The sequence below is a fragment of the Lagenorhynchus albirostris genome, chromosome 7 (assembly GCF_949774975.1).
Source record: "Lagenorhynchus albirostris chromosome 7, mLagAlb1.1, whole genome shotgun sequence".
Classification (NCBI taxonomy): domain Eukaryota; kingdom Metazoa; phylum Chordata; class Mammalia; order Artiodactyla; family Delphinidae; genus Lagenorhynchus; species Lagenorhynchus albirostris.
In genome coordinates this window covers 87,123,728-87,149,076 of record NC_083101.1, presented here as the reverse complement: position 1 = coordinate 87,149,076, position 25,349 = coordinate 87,123,728, and the positions used below count along the sequence as shown (strand labels likewise).

The 25,349-nt window shown below is 37.6% G+C and overlaps 1 protein-coding gene across 1 annotated transcript in view; it reads right to left on the bottom strand.

The window, feature by feature from the left end:
• Positions 1 to 2,633: 2,633 nt before the first annotated feature.
• ERCC6L2 (ERCC excision repair 6 like 2) overlaps positions 2,634 to 25,349 on the bottom strand; it is a 140,043-nt gene continuing 117,327 nt past the window's right edge. The window contains exons 18-19 of the mRNA XM_060155378.1: positions 11,328 to 11,509; positions 2,634 to 4,998 (exon numbers count right to left, since the gene is read on the bottom strand). Of these exons, the coding sequence (XP_060011361.1) occupies positions 4,026 to 4,998; positions 11,328 to 11,509 (1,155 nt within the window). The 3' untranslated portion in view covers positions 2,634 to 4,025. The remainder of the gene's footprint in view (positions 4,999 to 11,327; positions 11,510 to 25,349) is intronic.

Here is a 25,349-nt window from a genome sequence, read left to right as displayed (position 1 = left end):
AGTGACATAAGGGCATCATGCTCATAGAAATAAGATTGGTCTTAAATTTGGAAATTTAGGGGATAAATATTACCACAAAAATTGTTAAACTACAGTAAAAATAAATAAAGTACTTTTGGTAAAGTTTAATCAGAGAAACAATTCTGTGTGGGGGTATTTTTATGGAAACATAACAACCACTTTGGGGCCTAAAAAAAATACAGGATGGCTCCAGTGTGAGTTCAGTTGAATGTCCACTGGCTTCACATGGGTTGGGGACTCACTGGAGAGGTCAAGTGAGTCCTGTCCAGCAACAAAGTCTCAGACAGAACATTAACATATCAGAATTATTGTGAAACTTTAAAAATAAAATTGGGTATCTATGCTGAATTCTAGACCTTCTGAACTAGAATCTTTTGGGGAGGGACCTGGGCACCCGTGTGTGGAAAAGCCTCTGCAGGTAGTTCTGACTTGCCACTTCAGGGCTGGGGACCACACAGACTTAGACTTCTGAAGGGAAGGTCAGTCTGAGTCTCTCCCCCTAGGGGCACATAGTAAACACCCAAGTGGCTGTTTTCATACTTAATACTCTGCAAGATCCTGTGAGGCAATGGTGTTCTTTCCACCTGCCACAAACACCACATGGAGCCAGCACTGGGGGAGGTGTGGAGACAGGGCAGTGCATGGGGCTGTCACCCAGGGCAAATGCAGTGTCACCAGTGCCAAGACCTGTTCCTCAGCTTGCGAACCTTCCCTTTAAGGCCCTCCAGAAACGCTGGGTGGAGGATGCTTTGCAAAAGAAGGTGGTGACAGAACTGGGAAACAAGATCACATCAGTGATGATTAAATGAGAATTAGGTGAGGAGCCTAAAAAGTGCTCTGCACTCTGGGCTCTTTGAAGGCAGATGCATGTTATAGGATCTTATAGGTTTACTGACATCCTTGGTGGGTTCTAGACCCACTGTTAACTGGGTTTATGACATAGTGACCGTGGAGCTCTATTGCCTCATATGTGAAAAATGACCTTTGAGGCCGATAGTGAACCCATTCTTTTCGATTTTATAGACTAGTAAATGTCAAAACTTGGGAACTGACATATGGTTATCAATTTTTATATCAAGTAAGGACAATGAAATAGGCAAAAAATTATGATATGCTATCATTTCATAAAAGATGACTATTTTATATCATAAAGGAAGGATAACTTCAGAATCTTAAAACTGCACATTCAACTTTAAAAACAACCCTATACTGTCCTTGGCTTTCTCATTTTCTATGGATGAAAAGTTTATCACCAACTCATCTCTGCAAACTAAGGCTCTTTCACCTTGAACACTTAGGGGCAGCTGCACTGCTTGCAGATAATGTTAATTTACTCAAAGAAGTGGTTTCAGGGCTTGAAGGGAACTCTGAAGAGTTCAAGTGCCAACGGTCTCACAGTATCTTGCCTCAGTTTCCAATATTGATAATTATGTTTTGAGTGCTAGCAGCCAGAAACTCTATTGTTGCTTTGAAGAGAAGTAAAAAATACAGATTGTGGCAAATAGAATCATGGAAACTTGAAGTTGGAAGATTTTTTAGCAATGATCTCATCCCTGTCGTTTTCAAACTAATGTTCCATGGAGCCACAGTGGTGTGCTTGAATCAACAGACCTCCATTTTAATTGTTATAAATAATTGAGCCTCTAATTATGGTAGAGTTCGTTTGCTTAAAAAAATGAACACTAATGATCCAGTCCATCTCAAATTTAAAGGGGAAACTGATGCTGAAAGAAACCCTGGGATTTGCCTGTGGTCACCTTCTTAGTTGGGAGAACTTGGTGGCATGACACTAGTGGAGTGGGGAAGGAACGATTCTTATTACATTGTCTGTTCTCACATTCATCAATAGTTGAACCAAATCTTCCCACTGTTCCACTGCAAGGAAGGTCAACCCTTACAGTTACCCTTCTGGAACGTTCTGACTGGCTCCCTTCTATACTGAACCTCATACTCTGCTTGGCAAACCATTCCTACATGATAATTATGACAAACATTTCACTGACATCTGTTGGAAACTAATTTTTAAACTCCAGATCTGTACTTCTGCTCCCATTTTGACCAGCACTGAGAAAAATCTAAAATTAAACAGCATTTAATTACATTTGAAGAGTATAGAGCTAATATTTGTATGAACATCATTTTATGTTTCTAAGGTCATGTGTATGTAAAAAAATTAAAAGGTACTTTATTTTATGAAAGATACACTTTGATTAAAATGACTGAACCCTACTGTCTGATGAAGATGCATCTACTTTCTTTCTGAGCTCCTCGTACAGCTGACCCCACAGCAGTCTAACAACATTTATATGTCAAGTCTATCACACACTGCACAGCACATTCACTTTGTAGCAAGATCCTGGTGGTGAAATGTAGCATCTAATAAGTCTGGACACAATTCAGCTGCGAGCAGCCAAAAAAAAAAAAAACAAAAAAACAAAAGACTAAGTCTATATAACCTAAAACAGAGAATTTTGAACTGTGGTTCCCAGTCATTAGTGGGTCATGAAATCAACTTAGTGGGTTATGAAAGCATTAAAAAACATACACACACAAGAGCCAAAAGTGCAACAGAAGAGAAAATACCAAAATATGTTGCATGACTTAAGGGTAAATATTATTTCATAAACATTTTATTTCATTCATATATATGTATTAACACATGTACTGGGTCATGAAATAATATATATTTCACAGCTCTCAACACTGCCCTAGAGAAAAACATACTTGGCCATTCAGTCCCTTAAGAAAAGATTTTCTTTCTTTTTTTCCCCATTTCTGAGCAATGGCTCCACATTGCGATGGCTGGATACTCCAAAGGCCCCCTCCCCTCAATACAGTAACAATTCAGAGTTATCTCTGAGCACCACCATTTCCTGGTTCACTGCTATTTTCTGGACATTTCCTCCCATCATAGCCCTGCCGGTTCAACTGAGGGAAAGTTGCCACAGTGTATCTGCGTGTGGGTCAGTAGAAGCCTCAGGTCCTGCTACCATGTGCCAGGCACGATGCCAGGGGCTTTACAGACCTGACTCTTTATACATATGGTTTCCTTTGTTTTACTGGTAGCAGTGCCTCACCTGTACATCTCGAGCTCCTAGCACAGCACCCATAGGGGCTGAGTGAATGTTTCCAAATAAGTGAATTCAACAACAAACACATTCCATTGGTTATAAACTATATATGTTAAGTTCAACAAAATATAAGAACTTTAAATAAAATCAAATGTTTTCTCATTGACTCATACTTAAAAAAGTGCAAAAGTACTATACAAAGCTTTATATAGTTGTACAAAAAGTTGACGCATTGGTGTTCTGTGGCTAATGATAATAATTGTATTACTTCAGCATCATATATCATAAAGTTATACAACTTACTCCTTTGATTTTGAGTTTAAAAGCTTACTATTTTAATACACATCATGTATTCAGTACTAGTTATTACTTTTGTATAAATCATTTCTTAATAGTAGTACATGATACTGAGGGAAAATAAAACAGTTAATAATTTTCCAAATGGTAGTAAGAAAGAAACTCATTAATATACATTTGATTTGGGGGCTGAGCATAATTTGGCCTATGACTTAATGGAATCTAGGAGAGTGAAACAAACCTTTTTTAAACTGGAAGGACACTCATGTGGATCAAGTTCAAGCCCTTCATCTTTCATATTAGGAAACGGCTGCACACCAGCCAAAATGCCTTATCTAAGGTCACATAATTATACAGTAAGAGAGATACCCCAGGTCTCCTGATAACAAACCCAGAATATTTTCCATTTCATAGAAGAGGTTTATACTATAACACAATCATATTGTTTTAAAAGATCAAATCAGCTATCAAGGAAAACCAATACATGATAACATTTTAGACTTAAAAAGAAAGCCCTAGAGCAAGAGTTTATTAAAAATATATGTTTACAACTGTGTAACATAATTAGTGTGGAATACAGTAAACATTGATGGCAGAAGTTCATTGGTTGTGGTAATTTATTTGTGTGTTTATGTATTACTCTTGGGTATTAGTTGTGCTTTCATCTGTATCACTGGAGTTAAATTTTTTCCACAAAAATTTCTCATTTGATTTCCAAAGAGGAGCTTCAAGATCCTCTTTCCTTTTGGAGGATGCAGCAGAAGGCACTTTTTCACACAGAGTCTCTATTACTGCCAAGTCGGTGAGTTTACTAAGACTCTCGTCATTCTGTTCATTCAAGATGTCCCAGAAATCTTTTGGTCTCTGTTTTGCTTTCTCCATGGGCCCTGAAAGAACTTTCTTTGGCAGTCGTGTGGGACTGTTCCCGTGACTTTTAAAGAGGTCATCAAGAATAGAGGTGTCACCAAGTAAGCTTACCATAGAAGTGTTTTCTAACACTGGATTTTCTATCTTTTTGTTTTCCACTTTGAAAAAGGGTCCATTTCTTGAAACACCCAATCCTGTGAGATCCTGTCGGTTTTTCATGGTATTTTCCAACTTTTCCAACTCATACGCTCCAGACTTACTGTTCAGGAAACAGGATGCTACAGTATCTTTGGATGCTTGGCTGTTTTTCCCATTGTTCGTCTCTTGGGTAGAGCTTACAGGTAATTTCTTAGTTTCCACATCATTACAAAGCACCTCTTCTCTATGGAAACTGTGATTTCGAAACTTAATTGATTTTTCTTTATATCTTTTTGGGCTGCAAATTTGAGAAAAATTTTTGGTACAATTTTTAAATGACAAAGTTACAGAATCTGACACCCTTTCTTTTATAAGAGACTCTCTTTTTTCAGACAGATTCCTGACTCTCTCTCCTTCCTCATGGGCAGATTTAATGAATTCTGAAGGGGAATCCACAAAAAATTCTTTTACCTCTGGATAGTGAGAAGCGTAAAAGTCTCTTAGCATTTTCTGTCGTTCTTCTGATGTGGCATTAGTTATATGTTTAGCAAATTCCTTTACAGAAGACAACTTAAAATAAGAAGCCATTTCTTCAAATTGTTTTCTGAAGATTTAATGAACAAAACCAGTGGTTATTTTTATTACATTTTATTTTTAAAGAGCTTGTCTTCAGTGTTATGCTATGTAGCAACAAAGCAATGCAATAGTATTCCTTTAGCATGTATTAGCTTAATTCCATAATGAACATGCATTTTGCACTTAGGAGAATGAGATCTCTTTCCTTACACTACTGAAAAAAATATTCTAGCTCATGAAATTACCAGCTTTTTAAGTTATTCTGACTTATACTATCAGGTATTTCCTGGGAATTGTGTGATCCCAGCATGCTGCTACTCCAGTCAGCCAATTTATGACTTACATGAGAATCATAATTTATATAATCTGTATTTGGAAATCTATATTGCATTCAAGATCCATGAAATAAAACTGTCAAAGAAGGGTCTTAATAAATAGAAAAGAGAAAATGCTGAAAAATTAAGACAGGAATTTTTTTCATCTATCTCCTCTTTTCTCCTTCCACAAGTATCGATAAAATATAGAAATTTCACACAACTTTTTGATGAGCCTAAAGGAAAGTTCTAAACTGATGAACCTGGATTCTTTTTCAGTATTGATCTGACTTCAGTATAGATAGCTACACTATAGTCAGATGCTATTTGAAGAAATGCGTTTCAGTCTTAGTATAAGATATTAATAAAAGCTGTTATATGCATATGTGAGGAAATGAGCCTTCTGAAACCCTGCTAAGATGGAAGTGGAAAGGTTGTTTAGGACCCCTGGGCACTAGACCCTGCTCCTTTCCCTAGGTGAGGGTTCTATGGACTGAACTGTATCCTCCCCCCAAATTCATAAGTTGAAGCCCTAAACCCCAGTGTGACTGTATTTGGAGATGGGGTCTTTAGGAGGTAATTAAGGTTAAAAGAGGTCATAAAAAATCACCAGCGAGCTCTCTCTCTGCCATGAAAGGACACAGTGAGAAGGTGGCCATCTGCACGCCAGGGAGAGAGCTCTCACCAGGAACCAAATCAGCTGGCACCCTGATCTTGGACTTCCCAGGCTCCAGTACTGTGAGAAGTAAATTTCTGTCTTTTAAGCCGCAGTCTGTGGTATTCTGTTATAGCAGCCCGAGCAGACTGAGATGGGCTAAGAGGGTATTGGTTTGCTGATGCTGAGTTTAGGCCATGAGTCAGGAGAGCCCAATGCTTATAAATGTTCTTTTAAACAAAAGCCATAGATAGTGCTGCAGCATATGATTAAAAGTCCCCAAATTGTAGAATTATATCTATTTTTATATAATATTTCCTTACAACATTCATTTATCCACTCAACAAATATTTATAGAGCCCTCTTATTTGCTAGGCACTGTAAAAGAAACTATACAACAGTGAACAAACCCCAGTTCCCTGTCTTCAAGGAGTTTATAGTCTAGTTGGGGGAGACAGATACATGAAAATCAAACCAGAAGGGAGTGATAAACCCCATGATGGAGGTAAATACGGCACCCTGTTGGCATCCACAGAAGGGGTACCTAAGCCAGTGATTGGTAGTGGGCAAGGTGGCAGGGAAGGCTTCTCTGCTGTCACCACAAGCCAGTCAGGTAAAGGTGAGCCAGAAAGCCTTCTAGGGAGACAGGGAACGTGCATGCGCCCAGTTGCAAGAAGACTTGGTGCACATAGGGGCAGGAGAATCAGTCAAGAAAAAGGCTGAAAATCATGAGGGATCCGTTTGCCAATTTCAGAAGTTTGAATTTTATCCTGTATACAACAGAGAATCCTGAGGATAAAAAATGATTTTTTTAAATGTATGTAACCAGGAGTTTTATTTAAAGCCACTATTATTTTTGCCACTCAGACCAGGTTATATAAAGTTTGTGTTTCCTTTGATTTTAGTGGCAATCCATGCTGCAAATTCATGACTTTCTTTTGTGGCTTCAGATGAGTACCCTGGCTTCTAGTCCTCCCCACACTGGTCCTGTTACTTGTTCCAAATCCAGGTACTATCTATGCCTGATCAACAGCCACTCTCATTGCCAACAGAATAGTTAATAACACAAAAACAAGGTTCCAAATTTCTGTCCTGGATATGGCCAATGTTCTTGGTTGGAAAGCAACAAGTATGTTCTTAAAAAGTTCCAGTTTTAACTTCACATGAAGTAATGAAGTGTCATTATTTTGTTTATTAATCATCTCTGAATCATTTTCATGGCCTTTCTCATAAATATTTGTGCTGTGAAGATTAAGTTATTGGCAGGGTTACAGGCTGATGTCTTTTATTCATCCAAGACTTGGTGGTGTTTCAGCAGTTGCCAAAGTACTTTCACCTTTGCTGTGCTGACCTCACCCATGACCCTGCAAATCTGTTACCTCTGGGAGGAGAGGTGCTTCAGACCTTATTCTACCTGAGTAGTATGCAAGTAAACTGGGCTGTGTGGTTGCCCTTTACAGGATGAGCTATGATTACAATTCATTTTATTTTTGCCTTCTAAACTTGCTTTTGTAATTCTTGGTCTTTCTAAACACTCAACGAATTGCAAGGTACAACCAGGGGATACAAGCTAGCCACCACTTTGTGAAGAAAATTTTGTAGACACTCATAATCCATTTAGAGGTAGGGGCAGTGGTGGGGCAAAGGAAGTCAAAGTTAGGCATCTTTCAGTCTTTCAGCAAGTGTATCAAGAGTATTTATGTATCACGGAAAAAATTCAATTTTTCTCCTTTTTTCTCGAGGAACTGAAGGAGAAGGGATGGAACACAGCTAAAACCATGTTCTTTCTGTCTAAGCTTTCTGAAGTGAAGGTAGGACTGAAACTTCATTCAGATAATCCATGAGGCTACATCATAGTACAAATTCTTGATTCACATAAAGTTAGGATGGTTAGCAGGAAAGAGGTGCTAGCAGTTTGGACACCGATCCCTAGTTCAGATGTTGGCATTCTAATATTAGACACCCTTCACCTTTTTATTTAGCATGAGGCATTTATCCCTAGGATAAGTAGAGGGAAAAAAAAAGAGGCAAAAACTAATCACTGTTAATACTTTTATTTTTATATACAGTACTAAAGGGGATAAGACACTTGTGCTTAAAGACTGGTAAAATGTATATGGTTGGTCTCCTAGCAAAAATAATTGCCCAAAGAAAATTACCCGCAATTTACCCAAAATCATTGTTGTAAATCTGTTTGTGAGGAGTTGTGTTGCTATAGCAGTGTGGGGTGTTCACCTTTGTGGGCAACAGTGGGCAGCTGAGAGGCGTGCTCCAATCTGCCACACCAGCACCCGAGGAGCTAAGGGACAGGTTGCCAAAACCCGAGGGAAACATCTGGAACACGCAGAGCAACCACCATTTTCTTACTGTCCGTAGAAGTCATCAGGACCAACTGGACCACGTCTCCTCTCCCTGCTTATCTCAGTCACTACTTCTCAGTTACACATAACCACTGGCTTCTCATGCCCCTGCTAGTCTCTACATCCCTGATCTAATCCAATCCCCCATCCTTCCAGACCATTCCTTGGTGCCCCTGGAACCAGGCTATGATCTACTAACTCTCCTGTGTCTTCTGCCCAAGGGGCCCTCTGTCTCCTCCTGATACTGCCTCCCCACTGCAGCCCTCACAAGTCAAGATCTTATACCTCACATCCTTAAACCTCAGGGTTCATGCTTCCCATTGCTGCTTCCAGATCATTTTTTCTTAAAAACTCCTTCCCCTCTTTAAGGTTTATGCTATCCAGCTTAACCATTCTCATCCCCACCCCACCTTGTTAACTGACTTTCTAGTTGCTTCCTGATAGTGACTGAACACTCAAGATCCTGGATTAATGTGGTTTCCTTTCCCATCTCCTGCCATCATTCTTGATAACATCAGTATCCATGTGGATGTCCCACCCAACTCCTAGCCCACCAGTTTCTTGACGTCACCTCCACAGACTCGATTCCATGTTAGGCCCCTATTCCCAAAGTCATATACCACTAATGTCATTACCATTAACTGCACAACCTCCAAATCCCTGAATTCAATCATATCATGCTCCAGTTCAACTGCTCAATTATCCCAATGACAACAATGCTGGAATATACCCTTCATCTCATCAAGTCCTCCAATTTGCTGACTCTTCTGCTTTCTCACTAACATCAGCCTCCCCTTTTCCAGCTTATGTTCAATTTTATAATCGCTTCTTTGCAAACATCCTTTAGCTTCCTTGCTTCTCTCTCCTTCTGGTAAAACTCAGCTGTTTCCCTATTCTGTGTCTGCAACTGAACAACTGAAGCTTGCTGAATGAAGTCTGCACAACTGCACAGATGGTTTTACTGGAATTACTCTCAAATAGGAACTTAACATCACCCAGGAAGTCTAGCCCCACTATGCTTGCTTTCCTACTTTATGACTTCCACTAATGACTTCTTTCATAATTTCTCTCTCCCCAAATTTCTTTCCCTCTGTACTGATGAATTTATTCTCAATTAATTAAGGAAATATCACTGTATCTGTGCCCTTCTTTATCTCTTTCTCTTAATACTTCTCAAAGACTGGATCTTGGCCTGTGGTCTGGATCCCACCCTCTCCTGCCTCCAGGACTTCACTTTTTCTGTTATCACCTCTCTGGCATGATCTCGTTTTTTTCCTATTAGTCTTTTTCCTCAACACACAAACAGGTTCTATTATCTTCCCAACTTAAAAACAAACTACACTTCATCCCACAATGCCCTCCAGCTACTGCTAGTTTCCACATCCAAACTTAAGGAGCAGTCCCAGGGGCTTGCCCTTTCACTGCTTGCCCACCTCACCCTGGCATCTGCCTACTTCTACTGCTCATGGAAAGGTGACCAAAGAGTTCTTCAGCTCCAGGGGCTTTCCCACTTCTTCTGATTCTGGTTCTCAGCAGCAGTCAATAAAGTTAAGTGTTCCCTCCTTTTCGAAACTCTCACTTGTCTTGGACTTTAGAACCTTGCACTGGGCCTCCTACACAGTAGGCCACAGTCACTCTCCAGGCTCAGTACTGGGGCTTCTCCTCTCCTCTCTGTGTTCTGTTCCTAAGCTGTTCACACAGTCTATGGCTATAAAAACTATCTGTAATCTATTTATAATCTCTATGCTGATAATTTCCAAATTTAGACCTCCAGTCTCCAAATCTCAGAGTAGCATATCCACTGCCCACGTGACATTTCCCTATATCTTCAAATTTAATACGAGCAAAAGAGAACTCTTGATTTTTTTTTTTTTACTTCAAACTTGTGTCTCTCCTAGTTTTCCCCATTCAGTGAATCCAGTCTGCTGCTTAAGGCAGAAAATTGGGAGTAATCCTGTCTTCTCCCCTTCCCAAAACACAGTTCAACATCAAACTGAATTTATCTATTCGGCTCTGTCTCCATGGCAACTACTCTCTTGCAAACCACCATCACCTAGTTCCTTATGGTTTCCCCTAGTCCACTCTGCCCTCTTCCATGCAGAAGCTGGAAAAATCTTTTAGAAACATACATCAGATCATGTCATGCTTCAACAGCTTTCTACTGCAGTTGGAACAAAATCCAAATTCTTTTCTATAATCTACAAGGCTTGGCATGCGCCAGCCCCATCTATGTCTCTCCCTTCATCTCATGCCATTCTCTGCTTGATTTATTATGCACTAAGTACACCAGTCTTCTCTCAAAACCTCCTCCCTCTTCAGAAAGTTCTTACTTTGGTTCACTGCTTCATTATCCTTCAGGTCTTAAATGTCACTCGTATAGAGAGGTCTTCCCTGACTACCTAGTAGAAAGGGAGTTATATCCCTCCCGATCCCATTATTCTCTATAAAGGAGGCCTGTCTACTTTTTTCCTATAACACACCATTTTATAATTATTTATTTATAAGTTTTTTACTTTTGAAAATTTTATGGTTTGATGCCAACCCCCATCCCACTGTACTGTAAGCTCTATGTCTATGTCTCTTTTTTTACACTGTATATTTAGCACCTAGCACAATGCCTGAGTGTATATTAGATGCTCAATAAATACTCAATGAGTGAATGAATATAATGCACTTAAGTATTTCACTTATATAAAATAATTTCATTTTTTATCAATTTGGGGATTAGCCTTCTTAAAACACTAAAACATCTGGGAATTTTTTTCTTTTTTTGGCCGTGTTGCATGGCTTGTGGGATCTTAGTTCCCCAACCAGGGACTGAACACAGGCCACCGCAGCGAAAGCGCTCTAACCACTGGACCACTAGGGAATTCCGGGATTTATTTTTTAAAGTGTACAAATTCATATTTATCTGAAATATTCAGATGCCACGTATAGTTAAAATTCAAATAATTTGTGTATTTTACTAGGTAGTTATATTTCTTTTGAGAATCATTCATAAAGTCCAATGTTGTTATAGATGACATACCTGCGGATCCCTTTTGGTGTTTCTCCAATTATGAAGGTGGTCTGGCCTGTTCGGTAGACATTTTTCTTCTTCTGGCTTACAGGGTGTGAAATGTAAAGGGGAAAGGAAATGCTGCCTTCACTTGGTTGTTGGCATTCCTTTGTATGTGTTGATGTATCTCCCTTCATTTTTTCCTTATATGTCTGAAAAAAGGATGAAAGGAAAAACTCTGAAAAAACAGTCATTTTTGGTCAAATAAGGAGACTGTCTTCCTTTTTCCCAGTATTCTTTACAATCTAGTATATCATATTCTCCAAGTAATATCACTGTCAGATCTTGTTAGATCTTTAAAAAGATATTACTTGTAGCAGTAATGTGATGTTTCTCTTTTCATTGTTTAAGATATATGCTAAAGATATACCTTTCTTAAAGATACAATAAAAGTAATGGTAATATGATGTTTCTACTGTCAAGACTATGGGTATACTGATACACATGCTGGCATCCACTCTCCTAAACAAGGATAAAAATTAATGATTATATAAATAATGGCATAAAAATGGGATGTTTAAAAAATTTAATTCAGCAATTTCTCTCAATATTATTAAGCAGACTTTTGGTTATTTAATCTTATATAAGCAGTCAAACTTTTAAGAAATAACAACCTTTATATAATAATGCAATACACTAGTTTTGTAAATCCTACTTCAATCTCCAGTGGGTTGCAAGAATTACTTAGTGATTGTTAAGATGTTAACTAGAGGTGGTTGAAATTACAGATAGAATCACATTTATTTTACAGACTAAGGGTGTCTTGCATAACACAAATTGTTAAAAATAGTGAGTCAAGAAAAAAATAATTTTAAAATGTATGGTTCCATTTTCCCTGACAAAATGGTAAGGTGAGTATGTGGAAAGTCCCCATCTTATTCCAAAAACAGAAATATTGAGTGCAATTTGACAACAACAACAAAATTATATTTGAGCTCAAAAGTAAGAAAGGAAAATCTCTAGATGCTAAAGCCAAGTAACATAGTGGTAGGTGGGAGCTGAAGCTCAGCAGCCCCAGGAATAGGGTCCTAAATTCTAGACTGCAGGATTCCATGTGTAGAGGGAAAATGGAAACGATTTAACTCTCTGAATTAAAAAACAAACAAACAAAATAAAAACACAGCAGGAATTAAATGGATATCCAGTTTTCAAATTAAAGCTAGGAAAGCCCAAACTGGGGGCACAGGATAGAAACAGGCTCCCTTGTTACTCTAGATACAATCACTGGTGAAAACATGGAATGCCCAGCCTGTGCCATTTGTGGAATCTGATTTTGTAGCACTTGCATTGTATGGAAAAATCTAAGCTAAAAACCAACATAAAAAACTGGCCCAGAACCAGTGAAAACCATAGATCTCAATGAGGGGTGAATACAAAAATATAACATAGGAACACTTTTTAAATCTAGAGAATGCTTGTGATTCCAATGCGGGGGGGGAAAAAGAGTTCAGTTAAAAATTATAAAGAACACACAAAGCCCACTGCCATGAAAGTGGACAGATACAACAAATGTGAGAATCCATATCTGAGGAATTATAGATAACAAAGCAAGCTGAAAGAGACTTTAACTCATTAGCATATCCAGAAAGATAAAGGAAGAACTGGGTATTGTAAAATACCAGATCTGAGAAAGAACCAAATACAAATTCTAGAAAAGAAATATAGGTTTGAAAAAAAATAGACATAGAAACAAACTTAAAATATGGGTTAAGCAGCAGGCTACACAGCCTTACAATGACAGTTGATAAATTGGTAGAGTAAAATTACTCAGAATGCTAGGCAGAGAGAGAGAGAGAGAGAGAGAGAGAGAGAGAGAGAGAGAGAGAGAAAGGAGGAAAGGAGGGAAGAAAGGAAGGAGGAAAGGAGGAAAAAAAGGCAGGCAGGCAGGCAGGCAGGAAGGAAGAAAGAAAGAAAGAAAGAAAGAAAGGAAGAAAGAGAAAGAAAGAAAAGAAAGGAAAGAAATAAGGAAAGAAAGAAAGAAAGAATGGAAGAAAGGAAGACAGACAAGAAAGAAAGACAAGAAAGAAAGACAAGAAAGAAAAATTAAGAGACAGAAGACATGGCAGAAAACATACCAAAATTTCTAAAATATTAGAAGGAGATAACAGAAAATGGAAGAGATAATGTCAAAGAAGTAATGGCAGAGAATTGAAGAAGGCATGAATCCTCAAACTAAAAAAGGAGAGAGAATCTCCAGTGTGAAAAATGAAAATAAATCTGTACCTTGTTATATCACAGATAAAGAGAATATCTTAAAAACTACCAGAGAAAAATAAGCTATCCCACAAAGAAATAATAATCAAACTAAAGGCAGACTTCTCATTACCACTACCACCATCACCACCACCAAGAGAAGATAATGAGAGTATCTTCAACATGCTGGGAGGGAAAAACCGTCAACCTAGAATTCTAAACCCAGTTAAACTATCACTTAAGAAATTTGCAGGCATACAAATACTACAAGACACAGATTAGTAATTGTCAATGAGACAGTGATTTTTTTCTTTTACAGGAGTCCAATGGGATTCAAGTGGCACATATCATTGAATGTTGGTAGGGAATGGCTTTCATTCCACAAATATTTACTAAGCACCTATTATGTTCCTGCCACCATGCTATGCAGTTGAGAAGAAAAATATTTACATATACAAAGAGGCCCCTACTATTAAGGGGCTTAAAAAAGCTGAGCCCCACCCCCCTCCCATTTTTAGTTTTTTCTGTTTTTAAAATAAATCATTTATCTCTTTAATTTATATTCAAGTTCATTTCATTGAAATAAACTGAACAAAAGACATAATTATATGTTCTTTAATAGCAAACCACTTCTAATGAAAAGAAATTGACTTCTTCAAAATCTAGTGTGACTCACGTGGACAAACACAAAATGCCAGGTTGCCATTTTGAACCAGGGCTTTGCTTCAGTCAGTAATGCTGACAGTACTTTCCTCAAAGACATCATTTCTTAAAGTTTAAAACATTATCAATTAAGAGAGGAAAAGGCTGATCTTTAAAGATAAATTTGAAAGAGATTTGATGCATTTATTTTACATCACAAGAAAACAAGATGAATGTTAAAAGTTCCTAATAAAATAGCTCATAATCTTTGATGATTCCCAAGAAATAATTATCCATTATTATAAGGAGGGATGGGAACGTTTACATGGGGATAAAGGGAGTAAACCGAAAGAGAAGGAATGGGGCCAACCAAGAACACTCCCTCCTCATATACTGCAATTTTTGAAGCCATGGAGAAAGCAGGCCAGGCCATGGAAATTTTCAATTATTTACATGATTACTCTGGGTCTTTCTGACCCTGGCAGCATTACAAAGCTCATATTTCGAACAGATACATTTTTTCTCAAGTTGGTTTTACAAATTCTTCAGGAAAATTCAACTTTTCTATTCATAGCTATCAGACATGTGGATCTTTAATTTATGCCACATATTATACACTTAAAAACCTGATTATTTTAGATAATCATTAAAAGAGAAAAGCATTTGTTCTCTCACACTGGCTCAATATCCCATCTGTTACTTAAAAAATATCTAGGTTCAGTTTTCCATTTTAGTAGGGTAGTTTAACACTTACTGAAACAAGGCTGTGAAACAAAATTTTGTTTACCCTTCTTTTTGTTTACCCATCAATTTTGTTTTGATGCCCTTCTTATAAAAGCTGGTTTCACTATTTATAGTAAAATAGTATCTTTTATAATAGCTGATGTAAGGAAAATAGTGACAGTGCAGTTGCAATTGAAGGGACAGTTATAATTTATTATAAAGCAAAGTACAATGCCTGTGGCCAAGATGAAAAGATTCCAGACCATGTGAAATTGGACGCAAACTCTTTCACTACCGCTTATGTCAAAGTTGGGAAGTCATATGACACTGAGGCAACACTATGAAGTAGCAATAGTAATGAAGGGTCAAGTAATGAAAAATTCAGTAAAAATGAGCTGGACTAGGAAATTAAAAGATAACATTATCGCTCCTTAATATTATGGTAGAGGGTGAGATTGCTTGCTCAAGAAAGCAAAATAAACCCACTCTTCTTTCCACCAGAGAACAGAATGGCCAACAACTGGAACACTATGTCTGTATCTGATAGGACATTTTGAGATCATAACATGAAGAAAGCAGAAAGCCCAGTTTCTGTAAAAGCCCCTAATTGCTCCTAACTTTTTCCTAGAAAGTTTCTTCTAAATTATCCAAGATTTGCTTTGAGAAATTACTTCTATACTCTGTGATTCTGATGAAGGTTTCCTTCCTCTTAAGATTTATGGTTATAATGATAAGGAGGGAATTATGAAGACAAGAACTTTGTACAGTATTTGTATAGTATAAATATAACTGCTAATAAGTATTTTAGAAAGCTTGACACTGTTAGAGTTTAATTTATAACTTAGTAATTGCTATGTTCATGATTATCTTCATAAATTATTGGATATTGTTAGGTATTTCTACTATGGTATATTTATGAAAGTAATCAAGTTCAACTTATGGTATCTTTATTAAAAATAAAGTGTAAAGAGTATAGTAATTATTTCTAAATAACATAAACATACAGTTAAAAGATCCATTTGATGATGAGATTAATTGAATGGAAATGTGAGGTTACTTAAGAAGCTGAATTTATCAGAGAATATTGAAATAATAATCCTAATTTATGAGTGGTAATATGTCTTCCTCCTTTGGACGTATATGTACTATGTGGAGCAGCCGGTTGAATGTTGAAAAAGTAGAGGAAAACCCTCCCCCTTCAGAGTTAAATAGGTCTAAAAAGGTAAAAGGTCGGCCACGGCTAATTATGTTAAGTCCTAATCTGATTTATATAATTAAACATTTAAAACGTAACATGTTATTGTCAGAAAAGTAAATATTTGTCATTAAAAATAAAATTCGGAATATAAAAAATTATTTAGTTCAACAAAAACATTAAATATGTATTATTTCTAAAAATGGTAATTGTTTTAATATATTTTGGCCAAAACAGTCTCCTTACCTATCCACAATCAAATGTTTAATGTGGAAATGGCTCACTTCAAAGACTTCATAAATAACTGCTTTTTAAAAAATTGAAGTATAGTTCATTTACAATATTATATTAGTTTTAGGTGTACAACATAGTAATTCAATATTTTAATAGATTATACTCCATTATTAAATTATTACATTATTATAAAACAAAGGCTGTATTTCCCTATGCTGCATAGTAGTATATGATGAACATCTGTTTTGACTTAATTTTGATAAAGTTATAAAATCATTATTCATTTTTCTAATGTCTCTATAAAATATATTTAAAAATACATCATAAAATTACTATTTAAACGTGTATAAAGTATACAGTCTGTAAAATAAAAGCTATAATTTTAAGTTGTAAAAGATATACATTAGGATTACAATAAATAAGAGGGCACTTTTGTAGGGAAAAATTTCTTCTTTTAGAGTAGCCAAAATGAATTTACACTAGACCTAGTCAACTGTACATAATCCTGTACAACTTATTTCTTACTGTAAACTTTTAGGTTTATATTGGTTCTAGAAGGAAAGTTTATCTTTAGATCAATAGTATGAGACATTCAAATGACCTTTGATAATAAATACTTTCTTTTTCCTTTGGACCCAAAGTGTACTGTCCGTATTTCAAGGCATTAGACCTAAGCCAAATAGCAATATTAATAGCAATAGCCAATTAAAATATTGAACCAGTAGTTATTTTTTAAAAGATATAACTGAAAAAAGATAAGGTATATATAGATTTTCAATATGAAAGAGTAAGAAAAAATAAAACTGACTCTTAAAAAGTTTGCAGATAACAATCTTTGATGTCAGTGTCCTGAGAAAAGGAAAAAAAGGAATGTTCCCCCTACCTCACAGCCATATGATTACATTAGCATTTTTCTTTTTTCTCTGCTACATATGAAATTTATCTTTATATAATAGAAAACTTCATTGGAATAGTGCACAGAATGTTTAAGGAAAAAAACCCTCTTTCTTTGAAGTAAAAAATTTTGGAGGCAAATTACTAAAGAACTATAGAGGGCGCCTAGGTAGGAATAGCAAGAAAATGAGAAAAGTTGATAGGAATCAGTTTTTCCCATACACACCCACCTGTGGGCAACAAATGGGGCAGGAAATGTTACAATCCAGGAGACTGAGTTTCAAAAACAACCATGAACAGCCTCTAGTTCCCATTTTGGCAGGAGAAACACTATCGTAATCTCTACCATCTTTCTAAATCTCTTTGGGGCTAATTACTGGAGACACATCCATAGGTGGTACAGATAATGCTGATTCCTTTTCCTCTGCTCATTTGCATCCCCCACAAGTAGAGGAAGCTTGGAGGGGGACAATGTACAGTGAAGAACAGCCTGATAGGGTGGGTAGCCTGTCTATGATAGGCTACCAGGATGTAGTGAAATCTTTATTAAGCAATTTTGGAATGGATCTGTCTGCTGAGCCGGTTTCTCTAGAAAACACCTTGCAGAGGATATATCAGAACAAACAGCAATGTATATTTAACAGCCACATTCACTGTTTTCTCCATAACTGGATGGTCAGCCTTGATTAGTCACTGAGAAAACTGGAAACCAGGGAGATTTTCAAAGGCAATGGAAGGTCCCAATGGTTCTGACTTGTTGAGAAGCCTGAGTTTGGATTCTAAGATCACCAGAGGACCTGCCCATCACAGGAAAGCTCTTTGGTTTACACCTTGCTCCTGAGAATAGCACAGAGCTTCACAAGCCAGTCTATGGTCATGGCCACAAGTGGGCACACCATGTAGCCAAACCCCTCACACTGGCCTGATCACACCAACTTTGTCATAAAGATTAAAAAAAAACAAGTGCTCTTTCATTTTTTTCTTCATTAAACCTTAAATAGTTAAGCCTGAGAGGCAGCAATGCTTTTGTTTACACATCTGTTCAAACAAAAGATTAAAAAGAAATCTCCCTTTGGGTAAGGGCCAAACCCTATAAACACATAAAAAGTCATAAACTTGCTTGTCTTTGCAAAGCAGGGAGTCAGGAGTACCATAAAGACATATAGCACATGTAAATAAATTCATTCAAGTGGCATCTGAGAGTCTAAAAGGACAAAGACCTTTAAGGGTCTTTGTGCAAGTGTGAAAACCTCTTATCTTTGAAGTAATCATTCAAGATTTCTGCCTGGAGGTAGGAAATATTACTGTAAATGCAGTTTTCCAACACTCAACAGAAACCTAAGGCAACTATGAGGTACCCCTGAATTGTCTTCACTCAGCCTCTGGAGAAAAGCCAGCTGGTTAGAGGACCCACCACGAATATACACTGAAGTATAATTTTCTGCATATGTTAAAAAATGTCATTCAAGTCTGAAAAAACAAACACTTAGATTCAAATCTAAAACATTTTTTTTTTTTGGTGGTGAAGGGAGATTAAAGTTTGTAATTATGGTTCTCTTTTCCTCCTGGAAGGAGTAACCATTACAATTCAGTTTTTTGTATATATAGATATATATTTTCTTTTTTGATAGTACTTTGCTTGCTGAGTGAGCCACAAAAGGACAACTTTATATTGGCTTCCCTGAGCCTAGCTCCCTTTTTGTGTGCACAACAGTCCATTTCTCATTGTACAAGAAACTCGTCTATCTAAAGGAACAAAGTGATAGCCTCGGGAGTGCAGGTGAATACTGTGGGGCACACACTACAAACAGAAATACAAAAGCCCCATCTCCTTGGGATTTGGGAACATGAAGGCAGTGCCACAGCAGTTCACCTGGGGGAAAAGGCCAGGTGAGATGGTGGCAACTACCTTTAAAAAAGCCTGCAGACCAGCAACAGGGAGTGTTGGCTAATATTCCCTCAGTCCTTCATGGGAGGGTGGTCAGAGAGTAAATTCCTCTTAATACCTCCTACAGACAAAGGCAAGGCCTTTTGGGGTAGCTGTCTGAGCACTGGACTCAGCACCACAAGCCCTGGTTTCTACTAGTCTTTTTAGGATCTCCAGTAAGTAGTAATGAATAGGTCCTTGGCATCTTGAGCCCTGACTGAATTTTAAATCTTTACATATATTATTTATATTACTGTAAAAATGTCTCTAAAGACTACTTGAAGGTCCTATACTAAATAATACCAGTTAGTGAAAAGATCACGGAAGGGTGGTGCTGATGGAAAAATTTTAATTAAAGTCTTTCTTGGCAGGCACCCGCCCCTGCTTGCCTTTCCAGTGGCTGGCACTTCCATGGGGAGCTTAGGCTCTCACTTCCTTCCTCCAGGCCTCCAGCTGGAGTAAGTGTAGGCTTCTATGCAGGCTGATTCAGTGACAAGGCCATCGATGGCTCTTTAGTGTCTAGGGAAGAACATTTCAAGCACCCCGCCACAAATAACACTGGGACATTGTAACTGGTTGTGAAGTTGGATGCAGATTATTGTTAATAATAAAGTACTGAAATCTGTGAATAATTCTCCTTTTTAGTAAATTAGAGTAGATTTCCTATAACCACATCATTTTCACTCTCTTCTATTCTGATATGCTTTCTTGAGTCATGTAGAAGAGGAAGTAAAGCTTTCCGACAGAGAAAGGCCAACTGAAAGTATGTTCCGCTAGAACTGAATTTAATGATCAAATGACCCCCTTCTTATGGTCTAAAATGGCAGTTCTGAAACTTTTTGGTCTTAGGACACCTTTACAGTTTAAAAATTATTGAGGACGCCAAAGAGATTTTGTTTATGTAGGTTATATCTATTGAAAGTTTAAAATAATTAAAGAACTCTTTATCAGCAAAAAAGTTTATATTTTCCAAGGTAAACAAACAAAAAATTAGCCAGAAGAGTGGCTACGTATTACATTTTTGCAAATGTCTTTAATAGCTGGCTTAATAAAAGATAGCTGGATTCTCATATCTTCTTCTGCATTCAGTCTGCTGCAACAATGCTGTTTTAGTTGGAGTATATGAAGAAAATCAGCCTCATACAGATACATAGTTGAAAAAGGGCAGAATATTTTCATAGCCTTTTCAGATAACTGTAGATATTCTTTTTTGATACTTTACCAAAATTCAGTTAAGGTTAGTTTCATGTAATATTTGAAACCATATCAGTGAACTTTTTATATTGTTAAAAGTAAAATTCATTGGTATATTTTGTACTTTGGCTGAATTTTTTCCCCATGCGTGATTTTGTAATATCATTCACTGGTCATTTGGAAAATATTAAGTCAGTTATGCAGATCTTCAAAATGTTGACACATTATACAATTATACAACATTGGAAAACCATATTTGTTGTTATTACCATCTATGCATCAGAAAAAATCTTTTTAAATATTGGGAAGGGGTCATGGTCACGGTGGCAGCCACAAGTTTTTCAATATTTTAATTTTCACTTGAAAGCTTGAATTTATCGCTGGCAACAAGTACTGTCTGTTGTCTTCCTTGAAGTGACAGAAAGTATCTACCAAATACACAAGTCTAGATAACCATAGTTTGTCAGTCATTCTTTCAAGTATTGATACAAATTGTGTTCCATAAAAAAAAGTGGCTAGTTTAGTCTGCAGTTCAATTATACAAGTGCTTGTGTACACTTCCTATTTCATCAAACAGAATACTAAAAAGATGAGTGCCAGGGCTTCCCTGGTGGCGCAGTGGTTGAGAGTCTGCCTGCTGATGCAGGGGACACGGGTTCGTGCCCCGGTCCAGGAAGATCCTACATGCCGCAGAGTGGCTGGGCCCGTGAGCCATGGCCACTGAGCCTGCGCGTCCGGAGCCTGTGCTCCGCAACGGGAGAGGCCACAACAGTGAGAGGCCCACATACCGCAAAACAAAACAAAAAAAAGATAAGTACCAAAGGGTTGAGATTTAAGAAAATTAGTAATTTTTATTGATTCATCAAGGATATTCTTCTTTTTTTTAAAGAATCAATTTTATTTATTTATTTTTTGGTTCTGTTGTGTCTTTGCTGCTGCACACAGGCTTTCTCTAGTTGCGTCAAGCGGGGGCTACTCTTCGTTGCGGTGCGCGGACTTCTCATTGTGGTGGCTTCTCGTGTTGCAGAGCATGGGCTCCAGGCACGCAGGCTTCAGTAGTTGCAGCACGTGGGCTCAGTAGTTGTGGCACGCAGGCTGTAAAGCACAGGCTCAGTAATTATGGCACACGGGCTTAGTTGCTCTGTGGCATGTGGGATCTTCCTGGACCAGGGATCGAACCTGTGTCCTCAGCATTGGCAGGTGGATTCTTAACCACTGCGCCACCAGGGAAGTCCCCATCAAGGATATTCTTAAGAGAAACTAAAAGTAGTTTTCTTCTCCTGAAAGTGTGTGGTGGTAAATACTAGTGGCCCAAATAATTTTTATGAACAAAATGAGAAGTTCTTTCTCTTAAGGTATTCATTATTTCATCTGGCCACAGCAACGGGATAGCCTTAAATACTGAATAAAAGTAGGATATGGCTTTCAAATTCCATTTTGAAGCAGTTAATGCTAAATAGTCATGAAGGTTGTTTACAGATTAATTGAAATTTGATTCCGATAATAACTTGGTTACAAAATGACTGACACCTTTAAATAAAACATCAACCTACCAACAATTTTGCCATAAATGCTGTGAGAGCTGACTCTGGTTACGTTAAGAGGGATTCTATCTTCATCAGGAAACTTGCAAAAATATCACAACTTCCATCTTAGATCAAGGATCATAGTTCAAACATATTTATCCTGCCTAAAGCTAATCTACTACAAAAGAATTCATGCTTATACTAATAAATTAGAATAACTCTCCACATTTCTCTGTATAGAATCTCTTTGGTATCTACTAGAAATTCAATTAAAATCAGTAAGCTCTAACTGAATATCTATGTAGCAGGTACTTTTTTAAGGTCCTGGGAATAAAAGATAGAGTAAGGTTCACTTCCTAATGCAAAAGAGTTTCACAGTCTAACCAGGAATACAGTGCCAGACACTGTGGATGGCCTACTAACAGCCACTGCCTCCCTCTTTGTTGTCTGAACAAAACTGAGGTTCTCTTAGAAATGTGCTCAGGGAAGGTAGATTGCCCTCTCAGTTCTTAGGGGATAAACAAATTAGTCAAGCCAATTATGTTCTGCCAGAAAGATTTTCCTCCCCAATAAAAGGAGAGATACAGGAAAAGAACCACGCCTTCCTGTCTTTGGATACATTTGTATGAGGAAATATGTTCTTGAGATGCAGTAGTCATCTTGTAACATAAGGCAAAAGGCCTCATGGAACTAAAAATTAACTTACTGAGGATAGTGGGGCAGAAAATGAGAGAGCCTGAATTCTTATGATGTCATTGGACTGTAGTAACACACCTGGACATACCACCCTCCAGATTTGCTGTTATGTAAATTAGTTCAACAGCCTATTGTATAGGCCATTTTCAGATGGTTATTCTATTCCTTGCAGCTGAAAGCATCCTGTAGATACTTACTTATAAAGTATCACATAATACAATGTGATCAGTGCTATAGCAGACATACATGCACACACATACACACACACACACAAATAAGTAAAGATGAATTTGAGGAAAACATTTATACTGCTTTGGAGAAGACAGGGGACAACTGTCACTGATGATACAAGGAGTAGGGGTTCAACAAGCAGACACAGGTGAAATGGAATTTTAAACAAAAGAACCACAAGAGCAAAGACATGGAAGAGTAAAAGTCCATGGTGTGCTTGGAGACTGATTTATAAACTGCAGGCTGACTAGGAAGAGCTTGCTCATCTTTCTATCCCCAGAGTCTAGCACAGTGCCTGGCACATAGTGTCAATAATTCTGAATGAGTGTCTCAGAATGAGACTGGAAAAGGAGATTAGCACCAAATGAGATAGGCCTCATGTGCTATGGAAAAGAAACACAACAAGATATTTTACAGAACTCTGGAAGAGAGAAAATTATGCCCCAAAGTGACTGTTCAGATTTGTTACTGCTAAGATGAAGAAAGCTTACAAAGTCATGCATGGGTAGGGGTATCTTTCTGACACCATTCTCCATGTTCTCCCCTCTCGAGTGGATGTCTTATACCAGCACTATGGTCAAGAGATGACAGATAATGAGTGAAGATGAAGAATACCAGCATTTATGCTGCTCTAAAATAACTAACATCTTTACATTATCTGCCAGTATATCCCCTTTAACGTTAACTTGTGGAGCTAAGAGTTAAGGAGCCTTTACTCATAGTGAAAATGGTTGTGGGGATCTGCCTTATGTAGTACTTTCTTACAGGAATGACCAGTAACAAATGTTTTCTGAACTTCCACTCTGTGCTGCCTGTTGCTAAGTGGTGATGCTTACAGACATGTATGTCATGTCCTGATCCTTAAGCAGCTTGCCACATACATGAGAAGAGAGCAAACATTAATACGGTGTCTGCCATGTCTACAGTGATGACTGGCACAGAGAATGGGTGTGAAAGGGGCTGCGAATAAGAGTGATCTCCGAAGACTGAGGCTTCATGTAAGAAGTGGAACTTGAATTGGGAGTGGAGGATCAGACAGTAGATGATTTACTTGGAGGTGCAGATTGAGTAAATTTATCGAAGACCATGAATGCCAGGCAAACCTGAGACTACTTTTAATTCAGATAAGGAGGGACTGTCTCCCTTGGCTAATTAAATATATTCAGTAGTAGCTCTGAACAATGTCAAGTCATTGCCAGAGGATTTTCAGGAAAACTATGAAAGTTGTTCATGGAAAAGATAGTTTAAGCCACTTAATTTTCAGAAGGTAGTGATTGGGTTCATTATATGCTGACAACAACTGAAAACCTAAATTATTCAAAAAGTATCAATTATGTACAAGACACTACTTTAGGTCTCCAGAATTATCAAATGTGAATCAGAGATATATTGTGCTATTTTTTGAAGTCCAGAGTTTATAGAAAAGAAGAAAAAGATGTATACTTACATAACTATGATAAATACATGGAAGTCATATGTTAGAATAACAGGCCACATAAAGTACTATTGGGAGAAGCAGAAAGGGTGTAGGGAGAAGGACAGCTGAATTGGGGCAGACTTTGTGAAAGAGTGACACATCTGAGGTAGACGCTGAAAGGTAGAGAGGTTTGGAGATTTGGGAGGTTAGAAAAACTAAGGCTGAAGGTTATTTGTGGTAGAGAAAAAGCATAAGTAAAGAGAAAAAAAGTAAAAAAATTATGTCTTTGCCAAAATACCTTTGGCAGAGTAGATATTGCAAACAGTTTTACTATATTTCTTGAGTACAGATAGTTTTAACTCTAAAAAAATATTTTTTAAAGAGACAGATGCATTCAGTCCACCTGAATTTTTTGTTTAACTGCTAAAGTGACGGTAATTCTTCACAGGCAAGTTATCTTGGAAAATTAGACTGATTTGTCATATTGGAAAAGCAAAATGGAATTTTAAAAAAAAGTAAAAACCTTCAAAGCAAAATAGAAACCAAAGGAACTGAGGGAAAAGCACAAGAGAAGACAGAAAGATTGAAAGACTACAGGGATTTAAGCTGACTGCCACTGCTGAGCCTGAGGGAAGTCATGTACCCTCTCATTTAAAAAATAAATCAGTAAAATATTATGTTTGCATTAGTCTCCAAGAATCCTTCACATTGTGACCTTATAATTTTGATTTATTCGTCCTATAAAATTCAGAATTCATATGTATACAGGCAGGATTCTCAGATGACAAGGCAATAGGTGTTTCCATTAAGTGGCCATGTCCAATTGATACCATGGTTTTCAGTAGAGGGATAAAATATAATTTGAAAAGGGCTGTTAAGTGCTTAACATTCTCTAAGTCGCTAGGTGGAGTCAATCAGAGTTCAATGAGGCCTTATATCTTTAAGCTTTTATATTGTTACTTAGAAGGCATTATTTGAAGAAATAGTTTTTCACGGTACGCGGGCCTCTCACTGTTGTGGCCTCTCCCGTTGCGGAGCACAGGCTCCGGACGCGCAGGCTCAGCGGCCATGGCTCACGGGCCTAGCCGCTCCGCGGCATGTGGGATCCTCCCAGACCGGG